The following is a 24,441-nucleotide window of genomic DNA, read 5'->3' as shown; positions in this document are numbered from 1 at the left end:
TTGTAGAAATAGACATCTTTGTTCATATTTAATTCGGCAAGCATCTGTGGCCATTGTATTGAGGCATAATTTGAGTCGTTAGGCCGCCTCAAATTCCTCTCCGAACTTCTCCAATATCTGACTTTTCGATCCTTCTGCTGGGATCTTGTTCAGGATTCCACTGATGTCCCTAGATGGTTAGACACTCAGACTACAACTGATGCGGCAAATTTATAATTTAGTTGGCTCCCAGCAACAGAAGTTGGCTTCAACCCCAGTGTTGTTCTCAATAGCATATCGTAGTAACACACTGCACCAGATGGTGGCAGTTCCGTAAGGTAGAGATTTATTTGTTATTATTTATGCTTTGAAAACGTAAAACATACTAATTTCTTAAAAATTACACTAAATAAATGAAATAAATAAAATCTTCAAACCAGCTTTACTATTATTTGTTCGCAGATTCGACTGGAGCTGCATAAACACGACGTGTGTCACTTGCTGTGATGTAAGTCTCGTTATAAGAAGTGTAAAAACGAAAAACTCGGAGCTCTTTCGTGAAAAGGTACAGTCACGCAACGATACTTATCATGACAAGGTCACGGACGGCACTTACGAATTGACATAGGTTTTTCAGTGTGACGAGTGCAAGTGCCACTTCCTGCGTTCCCCCTGCTGAGTCACGTGTGCAGACTCACGCCAGGCTCTATAAGAGGAGGTGTCCTCTGTGTACGGCAGGGAGTACTGCTCGTGCTCAAGACTCAGACTCACCAGCCATGGCCGGAAAGCTAGTCCTGTGCTGCCTCTTGGGGCTGTTTGTTCTCTGCATAGAGGCTGCACCGCAGGACAAGCTGGACAGCTTCAACGTGGACGAAGTGCTCAACAACGAACGTCTCTTGAAATCCTACATCCAGTGTATGCTCGATGCGGACGAGGGCAGGTGCACCAACGAGGGGAAAGAAATCAAAAGTGAGTACTGAAGCTCTTTCATATCTCTTTCAGGTGACGCGTAGTAACTAAACAGCTACAGTGCTAGTAATACAGAGACTGGCAACACTTGTCACCGATTACTAATAGATCTAAATCTTGAGTGCTACACTTGTTTAGTTTACTTGGAGGGTAAATGTTGCAATCTTTTGAAAAATGGTGGAAGTCGTAATTACACTGACTGGCAATTGCTAAGGAATGGAGACATTGTTTGACAGGTACAATAACAGGCAATGACGGACGATACGAAACACAGTACATACATAATAGGTGTTGAGTGGTATATTTATAAGGAAGAATGGTACAGATTTCACCACGTAGAAAAGCAGGATAACAGACATAAATAACGTTCATGATTCACACGGGTTAGATTCTCAATATGGTCGATATTTGACTCTCAGTTAGGAATATGGCCTCCTGAGACACTGAAAATTTTGTACCTGTTATTGATGCTGGCTACCCAACTGATGAGGAGTACTTGGAGTACACTGTCCCATTCCTCTCTCAACGCGGTTTTCGTTTCTTGCATGGTATGTGGATGGGGTGTTCGTTGAGAGAAACGTCTGCCAAGAGCATGCCAGGTATGCCCTATAGGTTTAGGTTCAGGGGTTACGAAGACCAATCCATAAATTCAGCATCTTCTCTTTCAGTGTGTCCGACAGCTAAGTGTCCTGTATGGGCGGGCATTGTCGTCCATACACAGAAAGTCGGGGCCTGCCGCAACCGTAAATAGACGGGCGTAATCCAGAATAATTTCCCTGCAGTACGACTGTGCTAAAATGAAATTTTTCTGGTACCCTGCCAGAAGAGCTGAACACCCTGTAAAGTTCTTAGCAGCGTGTCCATTAATTCAGCCGACATCTCTGGGCACACCTGCTTTTCGAGCGTCCTGGACTTGGGCGGACGAACACCTTGTTTGCATTCCCCTTCACATCCACTACATTGTACTTTGCCACAATACTTCCAGCAAATATGTCTTCCGCTAGTCTTCCCTATTACTGGTTTTACCTAAGTGTCTGCATCCTTAGTATTACGACTAAATACTTGAAACATATGTAGAGTTCAAATTGTTTACCACAAATCTTATACTAAGATACCATCTGATTCTCTCTTTTGTTTAGTCGTTACACTGCATTTATCCATAATTGAAGAGTACTGCCATTCATTAGACCAAGAAGAAATCTTTCCAAATATTACGCATTTCTTTACGGTTGTCCAGAGAAGATACTTTCCTGTAGGCAACAATAAGATTAGCGAATAACCTAATAGTGTTGCTGACCGTGTCCGATCCGTCGACTAAACATTAGAGCTCCTACAATGCTTCTTTGTGGTACATCCGACTTTCCTTCCGTTCTGTTAAACAACTACCGTCTATTACAACATACTGGCTTCCTTGCGTCTAATATTCCTCAAATCAATCAAGTATCAACGAAGATTTATGATAGAATCTCGCTTAGTCATCGACTATGTCGTGTAGTGTCGAAAGGCCTTCGGACATCTAGGAATCGTAAACAAGACGTTCGCCTTCATGTCATGTACGAACAAAGCAAGCTGTTCTGAAAACATGTTGATTCCTAGAGAAAAACCTGTCTTCTTCTAGGAACGCCGTAGTATTTGAATTAACTATACGCTGTTTGGTTAAAATGACTATGAGCACTATGGGAGTAAACATCTCAGGTCATCAGTCCCCTAGAACTTAGAACCACCTAAACCTAACTAACCTAACGACAACACACTCATCCATGTCCGAGGCAGGATTCAAACCTGCGACCGTAGCAGTCGCGCGGTTCAGGACGGAAGCGCCTAGAACCGCTCGGCCACCGCGACCAGCATAAGCTGTTTAATCCCACTACAAACGCATGCCAGCGACATTGGCTGGTAATTCTGAGCATCCGATCTTTGACACTTTTCTAAACAGGAGTGAGCTATGCTCTTTCCCAGTCACTGCGCAGCGGTTCGCGACAAATATGGGACTATTCCGCAGCGTGCTCGGTGTTCAGTGTAAATCTTAACTCGTAGCCTCCACTCTTAAGTGAAGAATCGCAATTCTCCTCGCCCCACCCCCTCGACTTTCTCCCCCCCCCCTCCCCCTCTCTCTCTTTTCAGACATCACTCCCTCTGACAGATTTGATGAGGCCCACAAATAATTCCTCTCTTGCGCTCATCTCTTCATCTCAGTGTAGCTCTTGGACCCTACGTCCTCAATTATTTGTTCGATACATTAACGTTTCTAACAAAGTTATTGACATCTTGTGGATCACTTTATGATGAAACTTTTTCATCAAAACTCCTGATTTCTGTGTAGTATCTTAAACAGTGGTTGAACTCAAAACCGTTATTAGCCAATTCCACTTGCTGTAAATTACATTTAATGTGTCAAATGGCCAATATTTTACCGCCCTACCTATCAAATGACTAAACTATAGTCTGCAATCCCATTGAAATTTCTTAGGCGTATACTGCAGTTCATGTATGGTTTTTCATAGAATTCAGAACATCTATGACCTACGTTCACTCTGTTTAATGGGGATTTTGAATATTTCGGTATGTAATTGCCATCACATTGTTTTCAATCGAGGTTCGTAAACGCATTTTCTTGCCTTCAGTACTTGCTTCCGGATCTGTGTCTTTTGTTTTAGAGACAACAATCCTTTCAATTGCCCTCTTTCCTCTGTTTCTAGTTTCTTTCACTTTTACGTTTAATAGATGGAGTGATGTGAGTTCTGTACACTACTGTAACATTGGATACAACTGCTATACACGCGCTCAAACGAAATGAGGCGGTTGGTACTTTTGTACAAGATAACTGGGAACAGTCAATTTGTCTATGTTAGAGATCAGGAGCGTTCAGTAAATTTGTTGGTGGCTCTGAGGTCTTCAAGAGTTTTATGTAAAAATGTTACTGCGTAAGCCTGAGAACAAGGTTACGTGCAGGAATATCTGCATTGAGCGAAATGAAACGAAAAGGCAGATTTGGCCTCGGTGACGGGATAGCATTCATCGGCTTATGCGTGTGGGTAGAGGCGGTGATGTGTAGCGTTAGCTGCAAGCTGTACGTAGCAGGTAGAAAGTGGATGCAAACGGAGAGGAAGGGTGTCCATTCCTGCTACTAATGGTCTCAAAAACATCCCGACGTCGAATGACAGGCACCGGTAGAGTGAAAACTAATGCCTCCCATGTAAGTGACTCTGCTCTGAGATTTATACAAGGTACTTTATTCCTCTCACTGCCAGTAATGTCATTCGTCTATTCTCCGGTACAAATCTCCGCAGCCGTAATTCACCCGTCATCTATGTCCTGTGGTGCATCACAGTTGCCTCGGATAGCGCCGTTTTCCCATGTATGGTACACTTTACTTACAGTGGCACCCGATAATTTTACAAACTTAACCATTTCAGAAATTCTTCCAGCCCTGACTCAAAAGTCAATGATCACGCCCTTTTGGACGTCGATAAATCCAACCGTTTCCGCATTACGGCAACGAATGCACAGTTTTCCGCGTCCCTCGAGACACTTTGCATATCCACCTTATTGCACATGACGTCGGACATAGACTTTAGCCACTTTAATGTGACTATAACGTGTGTAGTAAGTTCGCACGTTATTGTACTTCACACTAGCTCAGAGATATTACAATCACCCTTTGTGAATACCGTTTTTTTCAGTCTGTACTTTAAATAAATGCAAATATTTCGTATAACCAAGCAACTTTCCACATTTTTTAACTGGGAGCACTTTTATCAACACTGAGTGCTTATCATTCATATTATGCGACTGACAAATTGTCCAAAGAATGATTTACGTTTCAACTTCTTTTTGCTGAATTTCGTATTTGGAGATGGTCCAACTTACTGGTCAACACTATTGCCATCCTTCATATTCCGTTACATGTTGTGCAGATACATACCCACAACACCAGCAGTTTGTGATCAAACGATTTGAAATGGATAGGACGGTATAGTCTGGCTATAATCCCACGAATTTGTATACACAACTCTCTCGGTGTTTTCTGGACTGAGTGAGACAAGCGATCTGGGTATAGAAGCGGTCACAGTATGTCCGAGACAGCTGCTTCCCAGCTTCACACACACACACACACACACACACACACACATACACACACACACGCACCCATACACAGACGCAGACATATAAAACCCATGTGTGGCTACTGTACACGCTGACATTATTTCTCATGCTACATCTCGTCGACTTACCCGAACAATCTGGCTAGTCTATATCAGTAACTAGCTACATATGAGACGGGGCCTGAGGCTGTTCCCCAGAATGAATCGTATATTTGCCAGGGAATTTCATAGCAATGTGTTTTCCAAAAATTCAACCCATTACTCTACCTTCATGTGATAGTAAGACACTTATTGCATTCTATAATTTCATTTGGGATGTTACTAAAGAACTGTGACAAGTAGGCTCTACTCATTTTGGTAGGAATGTGATAACACAGCCAGTTACCAGGTATTGCCAAAAATTTGCTTGATGTGAATTCGGGTTAGATGTTGACGAACTGATTGGCATACGTCCCAGTAATTTGAATAAGCAAAATTATCATTGTTAAAAGATTCCATTTAATCACGGGTGTGTAATCTATTGAGACTCATTTCTAAAAGAGGCCTCTAATTCCATGATCAACTTCCGGAATTTTAATACTAGTCAGAAATGTATTCACTCTTCATTAATTTAGTATGTGATCTTTTAGAAAATTGTTTTTATGCTGCTCTTTCCTATTGATATAGCAAAGCGATAATTACACTAACTCAGAACGAATGTTCTTCACGTGTAAATCTCGTTCAATATGTACGCTCTAGTTAAGATGCTGCATTCAAGGTGCCATTAATGTGGAATGCAGACTGCGTAATATATTCAAACAGTAGCAGAATTTCACAAGTACAGGTTATAATTACATTGAAAATAGCGTTACATACGTGTTAAATGAATTTTCAAAAGATGTAACTTTTTGATAGAGATGTAATAAGATTATGTCACGATCTTTATCTTTAAACTGCACCTGCCGGACTCTCAGTGTTTATGCTACCATGGAAAATTATTTGTAGCACTTAGTTAAGCAATTAGCTGTGTCAAATGAAATATATGTTGTATGGCGTGAAGTGTTTGCTATTACGCAGTAGGCTTAACAGTGGTATTACGCAATAGCTGCGGTATACAGTATTTACTAAAATCTCTGAATGTTATTTTTGTAACGTCTATAAACGCCAGCGAGTGGAATACAGGGGCTACCATCCATGACGAGGAATTGCCAGTTCCTACAATTGGCCAACAACGTAGGTAATACTTTCGGAAGCGGAAAATTTGATTAGACTGATTCGCTGCGGCCAGAATCTACGCACTCTTAGCAAAGTGCAGAGCAGGACACGTATTACGAGACATTTCACAACGCAGATTTACTCCACATATTTATTTGTAGACTTGTATGAATTGTCTCCGCACTCATACACGATTAAATGTCTCAAACTATGGGTTCCGAGGATGTGTTTCATTTCAGGTACTGGGTAAGAATTGTCACTACTTCTGTACTAGTCGACATAAAAGTTTTTGGGTATGGTACCGCGTCATATTGTATAAAATTACTGCTGGAGAAAACCTAAGTTTCGGCCACGGTTGCAGCGGGCTTCTTCTGGGTCTACTGGTGCGTTCTAGCTATGCAGTGTCCCTTGTATTTTGTTATTACTGTTCACTGCGCATGTCATTAAGTCATAATTTTAAAAACATAGTTCATTTCATTGGTCTGTACTACAAAAAAACTTAAGGAAAGAAGTAACATGATGTGTTATTGGCAAGTAACAAAGCTGGATGAAACTTGGACCAAACATGGAAAGAACAGCTACAGTATAGTACAGCACGGCACAGAAGGTAACTAAACGAAATACGCAGTGAGACGAACAGAAATGACACTTTTATTCAAAGACTATAGTTTCACTGAAGTCACTGCGATTGATGACCATCTCCGAGACATCAGAAGCGGCAGCCTTCTTCAAACCAATTGCGAAAAACTGCACCCCGGAGGGAGACATGGCGCATTGTAAAAATTCTGAAGTCCATGAATGTCTACAAATGGTCTCCAAGCAGACGAAGATAAACATTTCCAGTCATTGATCGGTTCAAATGAAAAAAAAAAAAAAACAGTTAAATTGAATGATTTTACCGCCCAGATCACACGACAGGAATCCCATCGAAGATTTATGGGACATAATCGAAAGAACAGTTCGTGCATAAAATCCTTCACTGGCATCACTTTCCTAATTATGAACGGCTGTAGAGGCAGCACGTCTCAGTATTTCTGCAGGGGACTTCCAACGACTTGTTGAGTGCACGCCACGTTGAGTTGCTGCACTACTCCGGACAAAAGGGGGTGCGATACAATATTAGGAAGTATCCCATTTCTTTTGTCACTTCGGAGAATGTCTTTTCTGGAAAGGACTGTACGTGATGTACGAGTGCAGGTTGTGACACATTGTTCACATTCCAGCATAGAGCCGATAGTGGTTCAAGTCTGCAATTGCTAATGCATTTCCTGCTCTTCTCATGTTACTGCAATTTTGCTTCACAATTAGTGTTTGGCGAGGTCGTTGGTAAATGAAGTATTGAAGAATAAGCAAACAGAGCTTGGATGGCGTTTACAGGTACAGCTGCCCATGCAGCTTCAACACGATACCACAGTTCATCAAGAGTAGTGACTGGCGTATTGTGACGAGCCGGTTGCTCGGCGACCATTTACCAGACGTTTTCAATTGGTGAGAGATCTGGAGAATGTGCTGGCCAGGGCAGCAGTCGAACATTTTCTGTAACCATAAAGACCTGTACAGGACCTGCAACATTAGGTCGTGCATTATCCTGCTGAAATGTAGGGTTTCGCAGGGATCGAATGAAGGGTAGAGCCACAGGTCGTAACACATCTCAAATGTAACGTCCACTGTTCAAAGTGCCGTCAATGCGAACAAGAGGTGACCGAGAAGTGTAACCAATAACACCCCATATTATCACGCCACGTGATACGCCAGTATGACAATGACGAACACAGGCTAACAATGGGCGGACGAACATCTTGTTTGCATTCCCCTTCACATCCACTACATTGCACTTTGCCAGAATACTTCCAGCAAATATGTCTTCCGCTAGTCTTCCCTATTACTGGTTTTACCTAACTGTCTGCGTCCTTAGTATTAAGACTAAATACTTTAAACATATGTAGAGTTCAAATTGTTTACCACAAATCTGATGGTTAGATACTATCGGATTCTCTCTCTTGTTTAGTCGTTATATTGCATTTATCCATAATTGAAGAGTACTGCCATTCGTTAGACCAAGAAGAAATCTTTCCAAATATTATGCATTTCTTTACGGTTGTCCAGAGAAGATACTTTCCTGTAGGCAACAATACGATTAGCGAATAACCTAATAGTGTTGCTGACCGTGTCCGATTCGTCGACTAAACATTAGAGCTCCTACAATGCTTCTTTGTGGTACATCCGACTTTCCTCCCGTTCTGTTAAACAACTACCGTCTATTACAACATACTGGATTCCTTGCGTCTAATATTCCTCAAATCAATCAAATATCAACGAAGATTTATGATAGAATCTCGCTTAGTCATCGACTATGTCGTGTAGTGTCGAAAGGCCTTCGGACATCTAGGAAACGTATGCAAGACGTTCGCCTTCATGTCATGTAGGAACAAAGCAAGCTGTTCTGAAAACCTGCTGATTCCTAGAGAAAAACCTGTCTTGTTGTATTAACGCCGTAGTATTTGAATTAACTGTACGCTGTTTGGTTAAAATGACTATGAGCACTATGGGAGTAAACATCTCAGGTCATCAGTCCCCTAGAACTTAGAACTACCTAAACCTAACTAACCTAACGACAACACACTCATCAATGTCCGAGGCAGGTTTCAAACCTGCGACCGTAGCAGTCACGCGGTTCCGGACGGAAGCGTCTAGAACCGCTCGGCCACCGCGACCAGCATAAGCTGTTTAATCCCGCTACAAACGCATGCCAGAGACATTGGCTGGTAATTCTGAGCATCCGATCTTTGACACTTTTCTAAACAGGAGTGAGCTATGCCCTTTCCCAGTCACTGCGCAGCGGTTCGCGACAAATATGGGACTACTCCGCAGCGTGCTCGGTGTTCAGTGTAAATCTTAACTCGTAGCCTCCACTCTTAAGTGAAGAATCGCAATTCTCCTCGCCCCACCCCCTCGACTTTCTCCCCCCCCCTACCCCTCTCTCTCTCTTTTCAGACATCACTCCCTCTGACAGATTTGATGAGGCCCACAAATAATTCCTCTCTTGCGCTCATCTCTTCATCTCAGTGTAGCTCTTGGACCCTACGTCCTCAATTATTTGTTCGATACATCAACTTTTCTAATACAGCTATTGACATCTTGTGGATCACTTTATGATGAAACTTTTTCATCAAAACTCCTGATTTCTGTGTAGTATCTTAAACAGTGGTTGAACTCAAAACCATTATTAGCCAATTCCACTAAGAGGTAAATTACATTTAATATGTCAAATAACCAATATTTTACCGCCCTACCTATCAAATGACTAAACTATAGTCTGCAATCCCATTGAAATTTCTTAGGCGTATACTGCAGTTCATGTATGGTTTTTCATAGAATTCAGAACATCCATGACCTACGTTCACTCTGTTTAATGGGGATTTTGAATATTTCGGTATGTAATTGCCATTACATTGTTTTCAATCGAGGTTCGTAAACGCATTTTCTTGCCTTCAGTACTTGCTTCCGGATCTGTGTCTTTTGTTTTAGAGACAACAATCTGCAATTGCTAATGCATTTCCTGCTCTTCTAATGTTACTGGAATTTTGCTTCACAATTAGAGTTTGGCGAGGTCGTTGGTATATGAAGTATTGAAGCATAGGTAAACAGAGCTTGGATGGCGTTTACAGGTACAGCTGCCCATTCAGCTTCAACACGATACCACAGTTCATCAAGAGTAGTGACTGGCGTATTGTGACGAGCCAGTTGCTCGGCGACCATTTACCAGACGTTTTCAATTGGTGAGAGATCTGGAGAATGTGCTGGCCAGGGCAGCAGTCGAACATTTTCTGTAACCATAAAGACGTGTACCGGACCTGCAACATGCGGTCGTGCATTATCCTGCTGAAATGTAGGGTTTCGCGGGGATCGAATGAAGGGTAGAGTCGCGGGTCGTAACACATCTGAAATGTAGCGTCTACTGTTCAAAGTGCTGTCAATGCGAACAAGATGTGATCGAGAAGTGTAATCAATAACATCCCATACCATTAGGCCAGGTGATACGCTAATATGACAATGACGAACACAGGCTAACAATGTGTGTTCACCGCGATGTCGCCAAACACGTATGCGACCATCATGATACTGTAAACAGAACCTGAATTCATCCTAAAAAGTGACATTTTGCCATTCGTGCATCCAGGTTCGTCGTTGAGTACACAATCGCAGGCGCTCCCGTCTGTGATGCAGCGTCAAGGGTAACCGCAGCCAAGGCCTCAGAGCTGATAGTCCATGCTGCCGCAAACATCGTCGAACTGTTCGTGCAGATGGTTGTTGTCTTGCAAACGTCCCCATCTGTTGACTCAGGGATGGATACGTGGCTGCACGACCCGCTACAGCCATGCGGATAACATGCCTATCATCTCGACTGCTAGTGATACGAGGCCGTTGGGATCCAGCCCGGCGTTTCGTATTACCCTCCTGAACCCACCGATTCAATATTCTGCTAACAGTCATTGGATCTCGACCAACGCGAGCAGCAATGTCGCGATACGATAAACGGCAATCACGATAGGCTGCAATTCGACCTTTATCAAAGTCGGAAACGTGATGGTACGCATTTCTCCTCCTTAGACGAGTCATCAGAACAACGTTTCACCAGGAAACGCCAGTCAACTGCTGTTTGTGTATGAGAAATCGGTTAGAAACTTTCCTCATGTCAGCACGTTGTAGGCGTCGCCACCGGCGCGAACCTTGTGTGAATGCTCTGAAAACCTAATCATTTGCATATCACAGCATCTTCTTCCTGTCGGTTAAATTTCGCGTCTATAGCACTTCATCTTCGGTGTGTAGCAATTTTAATGGCCAGTAGTGTAGTTATTTGGCCCGTAGTTTTCTCTATGGTTTTGGTTAGCACTCCAACTATTCAGAGTAATGACCATTATTTTACTTCCATAATTGTATATTCTTTTTCTGCGAATGTCGTGCATTTTTCGGCTGCTTTTACTGTCTGCAGCCTTATGAGCGTTTGATCAGCACATTACTCGTTTCTTCTTACATGCTCTATTGTTTTACCTAGTAATTAAAAGAGTTGCTTGTGTCTTGCAGTTCCTGTACATATATATTCCGTAAGATACGGTGTGGTGCATGGCAGAGAGTTCTGTGTGCCACTACTAGTCATTTCCTTTCTTCCTCCGCTCATAAATGGAACGAGACAGAACGACTGCCTATATGCCTCCGTAGGAGCCCGAATTTCTGTTATCTTGTCTTCTGGGCCCTTACACGTAATGGACGCTGACGGCAGTAGAATCGTTCTGCAGTCGTCTGTAAATGCCACTTCTTTAATCATTCTGAACACGGTTACCCTGGACTCCCATTTCACTTCACGAATGAGCTCTGTCGTACTTACTTGTCGACCGAACATATTGGTAACAACTCTAGCAACCCGCCCCTTTAATCCGCCTTGTTGGGAATGCCAAGCACTCAATTAGTTGTCAAGAAGACTGCATACGAGTTCTACACAAGGCCTTCTTTATAGATGGGCTACATATCAGAAAATTCTCCCAATAAATCAAATCTGGCCATTCACCTCCCCTGTTACCGTCCTTATGAGCTAATTCCACTTCATATGGCTTTGCTACGCAGCGCCTAGATATTTTATAGATGTAACTTAATCAAACAGCACACTACTAATACTGTATTCGAAAATTACATCGTTCTTTTTCTTAGTCTTCTGCAATAAGTTACACTTTTCTGCATTTAGGGGAAGCTGCCGTTCATCAAATCAAATACGAGGGCAGTTCAATAAGTAATGCAACACATTTTTTTTCTGAAACAGGGGTTGTTTTATTCAGCATTGAAATACACCAGGTTATTCCCCAATCTTTTAGCTACACAACACTATTTTTCAACGTAATCTCCATTCAATGCTACGGCCTTACGCCACCTTGAAATGAGGGCCTGTATGCCTGCACGGTACCATTCCACTGGTCGATGTCGGAGCCAACGTAGTGCTGCATCAATAACTTCTTCATCATCCGCGTAGTACCTCCCACGGATTGCGTCCTTCATTGGGCCAAACATATGGAAATCCGACGGTGCGAGATCGGGGCTGTAGGGTGCATGAGGAAGAACAGTCCACTGAAGTTTTGTGAGCTCCTCTCAGGTGCGAAGACTTGTGTGAGGTCTTGCGTTGTCATGAAGAAGGAGAAGTTCGTTCGGATTTTTGTGCCTACGAACACGCTGAAGTCGTTTCTTCAATTTCTGAAGAGTAGCACAATACACTTCTGAGTTGATCGTTTGACCATGGGGAAGGACATCGAACAGAATAACAGCTTCAGCGTCCCAGAAGACTGTAACCATGACTTTACCGGCTGAGGGTATGGCTTTAAACTTTTTCTTGGTAAGGGAGTGGGTGTGGCGCCACTCCATTGATTGCCGTTTTGTTTCAGGTTCGAAGTGATGAACCCATGTTTCATCGCCTGTAACAATCTTTGACAAGAAATTGTCACCCTCAGCCACATGACGAGCAAGCAGCTCTTTATGGTGTTCGGTTAGACAACGAGGGACCCAGCGGGAACAAACCTTTGAATATCCCAACTGGTGAACAATTGTGACAGCACTACCAACAGAGATGTCAAGTTGAGCACTGAGTTGTTTGATGGTGATCCGTCGATCAACTCGAACGAGTGTGTTCGTACGCTCCGCCATTGCAGGAGTTACAGCTGTGCACGGCCGGCCCGCACGCGGGAGATCAGACAGTCTTGCTTGACCTTGCGGATATGATGACACACGCTTTGCCCAACGACTCACCGTGCTTTTGTCCACTGTCAGATCACCGTAGACATTCTGCAAGCGCCTATGAATATCTGAGATGCCCTGGTTTTCCGCCAAAAGAAGCTCGATCACTGCCCGTTGTTTGCAACGCACATCCGTTACAGACGCCATTTTAACAGCTCCGTACAGCGCTGCCACCTGTCGGAAGTCAATGAAACTATACGTGACGAAGCGGTAATGTTTGAAAATATTCCACAAGAAATTTCCGGTTTTTTCAACCAAAATTGACCGAGAAAAAAAATGTGTTGCATTACTTATTGAACTGCCCTCGTAAAAGCATTGTCTAAGCAGTGGAGGATACAGAAAAACTTCAAGGAGGGGGCGCTAAAGATATCTTGAGCTACCTCTGCTTTTACTGTAATAAAAAATAATCAAGTCACACCCAAATTTTTATTTAAACTGATTACGCACATATATAAGACAATGCCATCTTATGGCATAAAAAAGTTGCAATTGCGGTTCTCTTCCATAAATGATGAATTCTATGCGGCTGTTCTTCCTGGAAAATTGGTTAATTATATCGTCAGTAGAAGAATCAATGTCAGTGTGAGTGTTCAACGGAGCTAATCCATTAAGTCGATCGTCCTTCGTTCTCGACCTCGAAGGTTCACTGCACAAGGAAACAGTAGAATACTCGCGACTTTTCTCGTACAAATGCCAGACGTTATAACGTATCCAGATCACTAGAAAGGCCGTGACTTTTCTGTAGGTAGGTGCTGGTTATCTATGTGCCAGACAGAAACGTATAAAATACAGTGACGCGGACGCCCGTGCTACATAGGAAAGTACGAATACTCGATCACTCTATTCAGTCGAGTCGACTGACGAAAGAAACGAACGAATAGCGTGCGTGCTGACTCCGGGGGGGGGGGGGGGGGGGGAGGGTGGCGCCCCCAATCTGTATCCGCCACTATGTCTAAGTCATCCTGTATCATACTTTTCTGTACACTCGAGCTTCATAAGCAAACATTCGCAGACTGCTGCTCGTCCTATTCGACAGATCATTTATGTATCAACAGGATGAAGTAGAAATGCCGCACCTGGCCATTGGCTTGCTACCTCTCATCACAGTTCAAGACGGCAGTGTATCGAGCAAAACCTAGTGCGCCCAAAAGCGAGGTTCTGGCAACACTGTAACTGCATGTAGCGTGGCCAAGAACAGGCGGCACGAATACTGCGCTGTGGTGGGGCTGTACCATTAGCTCAGTGAGGCGAGGCAATGATCGAGTCACGTTCAAACCAAACTCGTTTTTCAGTTAAAGCATCAAACTGTATTCAATTTACATCTCCACAATGCAGTATCCTGCGTATTTCTTTCTGCTACTGTTACCTTTATTTAAACTGTTAGAGATAACATGGACTTCTTATGGACGTAAATGATCACTTTGTTCCGTCCATAAAACTAAGCCAACAGAAAATAATGGCGGATGTTGTGACTTTGTCTGTATCCGGTGAGGTACAAAAACACAAAAGGTACGTCGCACTAAAGTACGCTTGATACTACGCACAATAATTCCATTCCGCACATTAGAAGTCCAGAATTGTCATCACAGAGCCGGTACGGCCACTTATGACCAAGGTTCACTTTACAGAAGGTTTTCTAAGCGACCACCTTGCATTTGCAGACACTTCACCACTCTCTGGGTCAAAATTTTCTGGAGCCTACGCAACACATCATCACCTATAGCTGTCGAATCGGAATGCCCGTAAGCTGTTAGATAGTGTGCATCGGTGGAGTACTACAAACATATTTCTTTAAGTGTACCCAGAACCTGGAAACGCTTCATTTCAATGGTTACGCACAATCACTCAAAAGCATGGCAGTGCACCATCCTGCTGAAACCATAGCATTTGCCGAACACCAAGTGGATCGTTTTCTAATATGTCAGGTAAAGTATCGCAAAGAAACACACGATACAGAAGCGCTTGAAAGCCACGCTCATAGGTGATATGAAAATACCTTCACCAGTGAAGTTGGATTCGTCAGTCCGTTTCGCGTTGTTTCTCTAATGTTCATTACTTTCCAACTGGTGCTAAAGCAATACACAAAACTGCACTCGTCAAAAGACACTTCTGGCAGCTGGAATTAAGTTAACGTGTTATGATATGGATGAAATTCTTCACCGTGAAACACTTAACCAACTAGTTTAGAGATATTTGGAAGTGCCTCGGAATATCACGGGTACTTCACCGAGGCCGCTGTTGAACTGTTTCAAGAACCGCATCTTTTGTGGAGAACGTCTAGTCCTTGGACGACCACTGTCCATTAGTTCAGAACGAATATTATGGTTTTTCAGAAGGCGATGCTCCAGGCGACGGAAAATATTCTTATCGGGATGATACCTATGAGGATATATGCACGTGCAGCAGCACCCCGCCCCGAAAGCATATCACCATTTTCATCGTTTGTGTACTCCATTGGGATGCCATCCTACATGATCTTGACAAGGCCAGCTATGGCTGCGGTCTGCGCAGCTGGTAGGCAGATGCCTGCAGTTTAATGAGTCCTATTGTCGTGTGATAGGCTGTTGTGGTCTGACAAAATCATGTCCTGCTTATAAACGAGAACTCGAAAATGGATTCTGTTGTGTTGGCAGAACAGCCAACACCGTGTTACTAGAGGAGGCCGAAATGCACGCGTTTTAGCTCACGCAGGCTGGCGTGAGGGGGGAAGAACTATACTGACATGAGGTCTGGAACATGACCAGGAATTAGAATTCAGAAAGCGGACGTAATTAGTTAAATACTTAACTTTAATCCATTAATGATGAATGTCGCTCTTGACGGTACATGAGTCACAATATTATCTGTTCAGAAGACATAGTAACTGAATATGGCGCCTTGCTAGGCCGTAGAAAATGACGTAGCTGAAGGCTATGCTAAACTGTCGTCTCTGCAAATGAGAGCGTATGTAGTCAGTGAACCATCGCTAGCAAAGTCGGTTGTACAACTGGGGCGAGTGCTAGGCAGTCTCTCTAGACTAGACCCGCTGTGTGGCGACGCTCGGTCTGCAATCACTGATAGCGGCGACACGCGGGTCCAACGAATACTAACGGACCGCGGCCGATTTAAAGACTACCACCCAGCAAGTGTGGTGTCTGGCGTTGGCACCACGGACTCCAAAATAATAAGTAAATAAATAACGAACCTGACGAGGATTTGAACAATAGCTCGGTGGTGGAGGTGGGTTTGATGTCCCAGCAGAGTACTCAGTGAGCAACAACACCTGGTACGCTAGTGCGGAGTGATACACGTTGCTCTATGCGTTGCGCGATATGGATGTCTTGTCCGCTCCTCGTTTATGTACTTATTACCTCAGAATGCACCCAATATGATTTTTCTAGCTAATCTTTGCTCTTGAATCTGGATGAGGAATAGCATGTGGACCTCGAAATGCACCATTTTTTCTTCGCGCTGTACAAAAAAAGACCCCACTTGTCACACTTCCCTGCGGCACTCCAGGAGACACCACTGTCTCAGATGAACACGGGGAACCTACTCCAGATTCTCGGACCTTAGTCTGTAGAGGGACACTGTGTAAAACGCTTTCCCGTAATCTAGGAATATGGAATCGGACTGTTGGCTCTTCTTCCATGGTTCTCTGTTTCGATGATGTTTAAAGTAGAGACAAAAATTCTGTACATGTAACTGTGAAATGTGTAGCCGTTACTACAACTAACGCAAGGATGCATTTAAATCATACATTTTCGTAATAGTGTAGCAATCCCACAACCTCAACTGACTGCCAGTCACTTTAAAGCGTTTGGTCTTCTTGCAGAGAGACTGCCAAAATTTGTGGCCAACGGGTGCCTGGACTGCACGCCGAGCCAGCTGGAGAGAGCTATCAAGACCCTGAAGCACGTGACGGAGAAGCACCCTGAAGAGTGGGCCAAGCTGAAGGCCAAGTTCGACCCCACTGGGGAGTACGCCACGAAGCACGCAGAGACCTGGAAGCAGCGCGGCATCACCTTCTGAGCCGACCCAGGCGCTGCACACACCATTCAGCTGACACGGAGCAGTCGGCCATGATACGTCGCCCACATGAATACTGTCCCAGAGATTCACAATTTGAAAATTCATAATTTTCACTACAATGATTTTTCTCCATCCACACTGTGTCTTGAAGTGATGCGAAATCACTCTTACTCTGTTAACATGTGGAACTACAAATAAACGGTTCTTCAACTCTTCGTTTGTTCTGATTAACACTGAATGAGTAAAAATTTTCCCCACACTTTCTCCTTTTCTTACAGACGCACACACACACACACACACACACACACACACACACACACACACACACACACACACACATACACACACACTTTTGAACAGAACCTATCGAACTACCTGGAGTAGTTTATTATCGTAACTATAATTATACTGTGTTCCAGAAGTTTTGTTCTACTATGAACAGTTCAGAGCATATTCTTAAGTTACGCTATGTTTTCCAGATCTCCGGTGCTAGAAGTTTTGTTGCTTTTTCGGAACGGTACGACCAGCCACCATTGGCAAACATAAGGAAAGGATGCATTTGACTGATAAGGGAAACGTATGACAAGGCTCTAACTTCGTGTGTCACTAACCCTTATGGCTTCTACGCGAAATCGTCTTAAGTATTTAGGAGTATCTCATTCAGTTTACTACATAAAAGCTGGTTGGAATGATCTGATAGTATCGTGTATCTTATTATGTGTATTAAAAAGCAAACAGTAACATGTAGTAGAGATCTTTTAGCATTTATCGCGCCTGTAAATGGACACCTACCGAGCTGTGTGTTACTTACAGGCAGTGAGCAGAGAGTTGCATTCCAATATACGAAAGAAGCCGATGCGAACAGGTAGCTGACTTTCATTACGTATTACCAGGACTTGGCATGTGTTCAATGCCCCCTTTCCTTCATAAGTACACAGCAGACACATTAACACCTGAAATGTAAGTGGAAGTCAATAACTTTTTGTGTACTAAATTAAATTTCCAAAGACTTTGGGTTGCGCATTACTTTTGGCTTCCTGTTTTCTAGAAAAAAATGCGAATTTGTGTTGATAATTATTACTTTACATCCTGCTATCCCCGTGTGTGTGTGTGTGTCTTTCGGTATGTTTAAGTTATTATGGAAACCTTCTTTATTATTATTATTATTATTTTCACGACGGAATTTTTAAACATTATATAAAGAATACATCAGGTGTTGGAAATATGATACAAATCATTCCACATTTGCAGAATACTTGAAACACCATCTTACCAATACAGGACATGATATGAAAATCATTAGCACCAAGAGACACTACAAAGACATTACAAAAGGTCTGGCACAATAGCAGAGAACAAATACGTGATAAACGAACAGACATACACTAGTGCAAACTCTCTCTGCTTAACTTAATAAAAGAAATGAAAATGTAATAACAACACAGACACACAATGGGAAGCGGGAGAGGGGGGGGGGGGAACTCCGGAAAAGGGAAAAAATGAAGTTAAATAAACTAAAATAAAAGATTTGCATTCCATATGATACTGAAATCACAACCTGGACCGTGGTGGGATACCAAATTCATTATCGTCCACGGTACGGCCCGGCAACTAGGAGTAATGGTCAGCGGCACCATTTTTTTTTCATAGCAGTACCTCTTTAGTTGTCGTCCGTGTTATCCTTAAAGCACAACAGTACAGCTACGATATTCTATGCCCCGTTTTGTTGTCCTTTATGGCATGAAATAATGGGCTTAAATTTCAGCAAGATAACGCCCGGACCCATCGAGGTGGCGCAGTGGTTAGCAGCGAGGACTCGTATTCTGGAGGACGACGGCTCAAACCAGCGTCCGGCCATCCTGAATTAGATTTTCCCTAAATCGCTTCAGGCAAGTGCAAGGATGGTTCCTTTGACAGGACACGGCCGACTTTCTTCCCCATCCTCCCCTAAACCGATGCGACCGATAACCTCGCTGTTTGGTCCACTCCCCCTGAAACAACCAGCCAACCTCCCCCCCCCCCACCCCGCCCCATCTCCCCCGATAACGCTTCACCCAAAACACTTCGCCGCACGGGTGTTAGGGGTGCATTACAGCCACAGACTTTTTTTTGTAGAAGTTTGTTATGCCGTTACAGATATGCTGTTATGTCACTGTCTAATCCAAACTCTAGGGGTGAAACTGGATAGTGACTGTGACTAATACGTCTAGCGAACCAGAAAACTGTGACTTGATACTAACATCGGTCGTTGACGACAATTTTTACATGCACTTCTTATCACCCCCTGTGGTTAGGATACATAACCCTTACAATATTATTATACAAGTAATTTTATAGATACTGAGTCACATATAAACAAAATTTGATTGAAATTGCTCCAGACGTTCCTAAGTTAAACTTCTATGCCACCTCCGTTTTACCCTAATCCTTATAGCCAATAGGTGATTCTTATCACCGCAGAAACCTTCATGGTTTCACACACAACAACTCATGACATTTTAATCACAATCGTATGATTAGTACAGCATCGCGCAGAAGACGAACAAATGAATATTCACTTTTTGTCTATTAGACTGACTGCAGTTGATTTTTGGTCAGTGTTGTGCTTCAGGACGGTATGAAGACGACTTACGTGATTAATAGGATTCACAATGTTTGTCATACACGATATATCTTAGACACATATGAACATCGGAAGCTAGAGACAGTTAAAGTTTTTGTTGCAATTAAAACACATCAACATAATCTGAAGCGCCTGAGAAACTGGCATAGGCATGCGTATTTAAATACAGATATATGTAAACAGTTAGAATATGGCGCTACTGTCAACAGGGCCTATATAAGGCACCAAGCGTCTGCCGCAGTTGTTACATCGGTTACTGCTGCTATTGTGGCAGGTGATCAAAATTTAAGTGAATTTGAACGTGGTGTTGTATTTGGCGCACGAGCGATGGGCCACAGCATCTCCGAGGTAGCGATGAAGTGGGCATTTTCCCGTACGACCATTTTACGAGTGTACCGTGAATATCAGGAATCCGGTAAAACATCAAATCTCCTGCATCGCTGAGGCTGGAGAAAGATCCTGCAAGAACGGGTCCAATGACGACTGAAGAGAATCGTCCATTCTGACAGAAGTGTAGCCCTCCCGCAAATTGTTGCAGATTTCAATGCTGGGCCGTAAGTGAGTGTCAGCATGCGAACCATTCAACGAAATACCATCGATATGGGCCTTCGGAGCCGAAGGACCACTCCTCTACCCTTGATGACTGCACGACACAGAGCTTTAGGCCTGTCCTGGGACCATCAACATCGTTATTGGACTGTTGGTGACTGTAAACATGTTACCTGGTCGGACGAGTCTAGTTTCAAATTGCATCGAGCGGATGGACGTGCACTGGTTTGAGACAGCCTCCTGAATCGATGGACCCTGCATGTGAGCAGGGGACTGTTCAAGGTGGTGGAGGCTCTGTAATTGTGGGGGCGTGTTCAGTTGCAGTGATATGCGACCCCTATTACGTCTAGATACGACTCTGGCAGGTGACATGTACGTAAGCATCCCGTCAGAACACCTGCATCCATTCATGTCCATTGTGCATTCCGACGGACTTGGTAAATTCCCGCAGAACAATGCGACACCCCACACCTACAGAATTGCTACAGTGTAATGCCAGGAACACTCTTCTGAGTTTGAACACTTCCGCTGGCCACCAAACTCCCCAGTCATGAACATTACTGAGCATAGCTAGAGTGCAATGCAATGTACTGTTCAGAAGACATCTCCACCCCCTCGTATTCTTACAGATTCATGGAGAGCTCTGCAGGGTTCCTGATGTTAGTTCTCCGCAGCACTACTTCAGACATTAGTCGAGTCCATGCCACGTCGTATTCCGGCCCTTCTGCGTGCTCGCGAGGGACCTACGTGATATTAGATACGCGAGATATCCGATTCAATGAAAAGAACTAATCAGCCACTGTAGAGTGCTTTATAACCTAAAGTTATTGAATTATGTTACATGTGTACTTATTTCTTATTGCTCTTTACTGACCGCCATTCAGTTTAGGGTATTTTCATTTTCCATTTTAGCGTAATTGTTATGTCTGGCCCCAATTGTATTTAACTTGTTTGTATATTTAGCGACCTCCAGACATGGTAGTCAACCATCTTACCATTAAACAACATTAGAATAGTTAGGAATTTCGCTTCACACCTGTGAACACCGAATATCAATATTTTACCATCCTGTAGCTAATTTTAATAACTTTGCTATGTTATGAAGTCATACTTAGAATAAAAAATAAGAGTAGCAGTAGTGACAGTAGTTTGAATTGAAGTCACACACTTGAACCAGATGGCAAACAGACCTTTACCTTTCGCGGGCAAGTGCTCTACCATCTGAGCTGTCCAAGCACGACTCACGCCCCCTCCTCAAAGCTCTACTTCCGCCGGTACATCGTCTCCTATATTTCAAACTTCACAGAAGCTCTCCTGCAAACCTTGCCGAACTAGCACTCCTGAAGAAAGGATAAGATCAGGTAGAGCTCTTGCCCACGAAAGACAAAGGTCCCGAGTTCGAGTCTCGGTCCGGCACACAGTTTTAATCTGCCATGAAGTTTCAAGTTATGACTGATTTCTCCCAATAGCAGAACTGCACTAAAATTCATCGAAGGAGCATTACTAGTAGCTACACTATAACTTGACATTCTCACTAAGGCAATATGGTATACGATGCGATATGTTGCGACAAAGGTGACGTGACACGACGGCTACCCATGCGACACCTGTGTTCCCACAGGAGCGAAAAGACAAGCAAGAGGACAGAGCAAGCGGAAACAGCCTAGCGTGTGGTGCACTGCTGCCAGCCTCGTTGAAGACAACTTACAAATATGTCACGTATTTACTCGAGACTAGAAGAGGTACGGTGGTCCTTTCAGCGTTAAAAACAGTTTCGATATGTTAGATACTTTGGCATGCAGCATTATATGAAGTAAAATGCACCAAATGTAAACTGTCCACTGACTGCTGTTTTCACTGGAAACATTTCAAAATATGTGCTGCGTCTTACTTAATTTCGAAGTATCACAATAACTGTGGGCAGCAGTGAACAGAAAACCAATTGATTATGAAATTGTCGTATCAGACTACAAGATAGAAAAAATGATAAATTTTTTATTGAATAATTTACTCAAAATCGAATGAAAAATGCAGCATAGTGGAGACACGCACAATACCGAAAATAATGGTACTTCTAAATTTTTCATACAAAAGTAATAATTTTACCGAGAAATAGCTACAGATGAGTTTAAGTTTCCCTCCTTGTATAATATATAATACAGTTACATGGGGCAGCTACCACTCTGTATTGTGCTAGGTGATACGACAGAGAACCGTATAGGTGTTGTATCGCTGTTGCCCTAGTGTGGAGCATTTAAGTGGGTTCAAGTACGTTTCTATGTGCTCCGCAAATGCAGGTAGCTTCTGCGTTGTATCTTCAGTCGCATAGCGTATCGTATCACATGTCGTATAGCCTCAGTGAGATCCACGCTTAGCTGGTGGCAACTCCCGGCACGAAGTGCAGATAACTATAATGACGGAGTCCCTCCACATTTTCCCAGTCGACCACCAGGTAAAAACCGCTGCGCCTCGCCTAGATGCAATGATGAGCAGGTCGGCCTAGCAGATGCTGTACAGTTCCTCTCCGGCCCAAGTATGCGCCGCCGCGGTGCGTGTCCCTCTGCGTCGGGGTGCAGGAGGTGGAGAGGGCAGTGCAGGGGCAATCGCACCCTTTATTGGAATGATCAGTGGTATCGGTCACCATTACCATCAGGCAACTTAAATCCCATACTGAGACCAGCGGAATAGTCCCGTGCAAATCACGATACAGTGAGCTCGTTAAATAGTAGTTTTATACTGAAATGACAAAAGTCATTGGATACGTTCTAACAACTTGTCCGATCCCCCTTTGCTCTGTATATTGCAGCAGTTCGACATGTTATGGACTCAAAAAGCAGTTGGAAATTTCCTGCAGAAATACTGAGCCATGCTGCCTCTATAGAATTCCATAATTGCGAAAGTATTGCCGGTGCAGGATGTTTTACACGAAATAACCTCTCGATTATGTCCCATAAATCTTCGATGGGATTCATGTCGGATGATCTGGATGGCCAAATCATTTCTGTGATCCGGTGACAGTACCATCGTGTTTGGGACCAAGAAGTCAATGGATGGCCGCAAATGTCTGAAAGTAGTGGGGCACGGTCATTTACAGTCAGTGATGCTTTCATTTCGACCAAAGACCCAGTCCATACCGTTTTAACACAGTCCACACCATTACGGAGCCACTATCAGTATATACAGCGCCATGCTGACGACTTGGGTATATGGCTTGGTGGGGTCTAATCCACATTCGAATCCTACCATCAGCTCTGGGGCTCATCTGCCCAGACCACGGTTTTCCAGTCGTCTAGCGTACAACCGATATTGTCACGAGCTCAGGAGAGGCGCTGCAGGCGATGTGGTGCTGTTAACAAAGGCACGTCGGTCGCCTGCTGCCACATCCCATTTACGCCAATTTCGCCGCACTGCCCAAAAGGATACGTTCATCGTACGTCCCACATTGATATCTACGGCTATTTCATGCAGAACTGCTTGTCTACCAGCACTGACAACTCTACACAAACGCTGCTGCCCCCAGTCGTTAAGGGAAGGCAGTTGGCCACTGCGTTGTCGGTGGTGAGAGATATCGTTTGAAATTTGGTATTCTCAGCACAGTCTTGACATTGTGTATCTCGGAATACTGAATTCACTATCGATTTCAGAAATGGAATTCCCCATGCGTCTAGCTCCAACTACAATTCTGCGTTCAAAGTCTTAATTCCCGTGGAGCGCTTCCCATTGGAAACGGTCTGATGTGAATCATCTGAGTACAAATGACAGCACTGCCCCTTTATACTTCGTATACGCGACACTAGTGCCATCTGTATATGTGCATGTTGCTATCCCACGACTTTTGTCACCTCAATGTATTTGGGATCCTCCATACAGTCTTCTTTGGGTGTTTAAAGACCATCTCGATTTGAAGAACCACATTTCAGATATGTCACTTAGGACAAGACGATCAGGCTTTATGAGCAGTGAAACACTGCCGCATGTGCAATGCTTGGGGTGTGCTGATTGCAGATCAGTGTGAGTAGGTCATAGGGATGCTGGACGAAGGACGAAGTGCGACAAGTGTAGTCCAGTAGTTTGGAATTGTTCACAGCACTTATTCACGTTCATGGAGAGCACTCTTAGCTGCAGGCTCTGCTGCCTGAAGGAGATGTGGTGGCCGACGCGGTCGAGTACAGAGCAGATGACCTCTACACTGTGCAACAGGCAAGTAGGCAACAAAATTCAAACAGCGGGTGC

General features: G+C 43.7%; 1 protein-coding gene across 1 annotated transcript; it reads left to right on the top strand.

The window, feature by feature from the left end:
- Positions 1–699: 699 nt before the first annotated feature.
- Positions 700–17,249, top strand: LOC126263040 (ejaculatory bulb-specific protein 3-like). The gene is made up of 2 exons (XM_049960013.1): positions 700–948; positions 16,840–17,249. The coding sequence occupies exons 1-2, from the start codon at positions 756–758 to the stop codon at positions 17,034–17,036; spliced, it is 390 nt and encodes a 129-aa protein (XP_049815970.1). The 5' UTR covers positions 700–755; the 3' UTR covers positions 17,037–17,249.
- The last annotated feature ends 7,192 nt before the right edge of the window (positions 17,250–24,441 follow it).

Source organism: Schistocerca nitens, chromosome 6 (genome assembly GCF_023898315.1).
Source record: "Schistocerca nitens isolate TAMUIC-IGC-003100 chromosome 6, iqSchNite1.1, whole genome shotgun sequence".
NCBI lineage: Eukaryota > Metazoa > Arthropoda > Insecta > Orthoptera > Acrididae > Schistocerca > Schistocerca nitens.
Note: the sequence above shows the minus strand (reverse complement) of the source record. Positions and strands in the feature narration are given on the sequence as shown.